The sequence below is a fragment of the Siphateles boraxobius genome, unplaced genomic scaffold (assembly GCF_051911475.1).
Source record: "Siphateles boraxobius isolate OS27281-9 unplaced genomic scaffold, OSU_SipBor_1 210, whole genome shotgun sequence".
Classification (NCBI taxonomy): Eukaryota; Metazoa; Chordata; class Actinopteri; order Cypriniformes; family Leuciscidae; genus Siphateles; species Siphateles boraxobius.
In genome coordinates, this window is record NW_027508823.1 from 355001 (window position 1) to 357500 (window position 2500).

General features: G+C 36.1%; 1 protein-coding gene across 1 annotated transcript in view; it reads right to left on the bottom strand.

Annotated features, from left to right (window-relative positions):
* Positions 1-2500, bottom strand: part of gramd1ba (GRAM domain containing 1Ba) — a gene marked incomplete at its 5' end in the record, with an annotated part of 24468 nt that overhangs the window by 20557 nt on the left and 1411 nt on the right. The window contains one exon of the mRNA XM_077237906.1: positions 25-178. Within this exon, the coding sequence (XP_077094021.1) occupies positions 25-178 (154 nt within the window). The remainder of the gene's footprint in view (positions 1-24; positions 179-2500) is intronic.

Consider the following 2500-nt stretch of genomic DNA (forward strand, 5'->3'; position numbering starts at 1 on the left):
TTGTGACGGTGACCCAGTTCTTACATTGACCGGAGTGTCTGTGCTGTCTGTGGAATTGAGACTGCTATTGAGGAAAACCTTCCTGTGGAGCTGAGGGCTGATGTCCATTTTGGCGTCTTGGGTTCTGGGACAGCTGTCGATGGCCTCGTTGTCTTCAGCGGGAATCTCCTCACAGTACCTGCACCAGGGAGAGGGGCAACAGCTGCAGGTCAAGATTACCAGCTCGGGCAGCAAAACAGACCCTCTACCACAGATAGCAATAAGACGGATTGATAGACAGTGGGAGAAAAGGAGAAGTGAAGATGTCTACAGCAAATCAATGATAATTTACCATCTGAATATTGGATGTCTGATGTATATCTTCAGTGTCACACGGTCCTTCAGAAATCATTCCAATAGGCTGATTTGGTGATCCAGAAATGTTTCTAATTAATATCAATGTTAAAAATAATGCTGCTTTACTGTTTTTGTGGAAACAGCTTTTATTTGAGGTAGAAATCTTTTGTAACATTATAAATGTTTTTACTGCCACTTTTAATTAATAATTAGGGGTGTAACCATACCCTCATGTCACGATTCAATACATATCACGATACTGAACTCACAATACAGTATTATGTATCAATGGAAACTCCAGAATAAAAATATTCATGATTCTGAAGCTGAAAATACAGAATTATTTTAGACGAATATGCTTGCACTGTGTCACTGACTAGATATATTTAAAATAATGTAGGCCACTTTTTACTGGTAACATTTGGCATTATCATGAACCACAAATATTCCCCCATTGCATTATTATACATTATATTCAACATTTTATATATATATATATATATATATATATATATATATATATATATATATATAATATAATATATATATATATATTTAATGTAGTACTGACACTAAAACTCAGAAAATTTTAATTTCTATTTTGGGTGAATTATACACAATACAGATTGTCACCATCCACGATCAGTGCTGTGCAAGTTACTTCCAAACTGTAATACAGTATATATTACTTGTTACTGTTATTTAAAAGTAATTCATTACCTTACAATATTACCGTCTCAGAATTGTAATGCGTTACATTACTCCTGTATTACTTTTGAGTTACTTTCACCAAAATAACTATACAGAAGTAGAACTTAACATTCGAAAATGACTAGGGCTGTAACGATATGCCATATCATATGAAACCGAAATCGCGACACTCAGATCCACGAACCTGCAGAATCGCAACACACCCCTTCCAACTCCCAGCGTTATCAATACCGTCCAGATCCAATGCTACCACATCTTTAAATTACTATTAGTATTATTTGAAGTTAACTTAACATTATAAAACATGTAGACCTACACCTCAAAACTAGTTGAGGATAAATTATTTAAAATTTGGGAATTCCAGCGTTATGGACATGACATTTGCAGACTTGCAGTCAAAACTTGTTATATATTGTTATAATTATATAAATTCTCAGAAAATGCATTAATACCAAAATATTGAAACGTCTGTTTATCCATAGGCTCCTCCCAGAAAGGAGTCCAGACGTTAGAAAAATATCAGTCTACACATGCGTTTTATATTTAATATTAGGGAAATCGACAGTCATGTGTGACACATTTTTTTTTTTTACTTTTAGGAGGCAACGATTTTTTTTTGTTGTAATTCTGTGAATTACACTGCGCAAATATAATGAAGAAGGGTTGGCTCTCCACAGAACATAAAATATTCATTTTATTTTATTTTTCGTGTTCGCATTTATGAGGAAAAAACAATGTTACAGACGTGACAGTTCTCCGTTACGGACGCGACCGCTCTGAAGCGGCACTAAAAGACTGCTTTAAAACTTTCACAGACACCTTACACAGAAGACACGAAGCCTTTCTTTAAAGTGAATTTCGTTTTGTATTAATTGTACGGACCTGAAAAATATATCTATATTGAAATGTCTACTTGTAAACAGAATAATTCAAAACGAAAGAAAACAGACTGCTCTCTGCTTATGAAATGAAATGTGCATTTCTCTCTGGTGCATTCACTAGCCTACTGCGAAGATCGCGAGTCAGCATCGTCAACTTCATCTTGACTTTATTAATAAACAATCAACATGTCTCCTTGCTATATTTGACATATTCATAATCATTGCTTTTGCCGGTTCTTTGTGACAGCTTTTAGGTGCTTTATCGGCAGCGCCGCCGCCGCCCTTACATGAACGCGTCACCACGGCATCAAAAACATGATTGCGTGATGAAAACATGAAAAATACCACATAAACATAGCCTAACTGTTTAGAAAGAAAACACAGAACGAATAGCCTAATGCGCATACGTCCATCTCGCGAATGTATAGTCTTCTTCATGCCACCTTCATCATTAGCCGCTTTTCCTCTGGCCGGCGCGAGCACAGAGGCCGAAATCATCCTCACGGCACTCCTGTCAAAAATACATCGCTATACAAATATATCAGACGCTGCCATTTAGTCTTTAATTACAG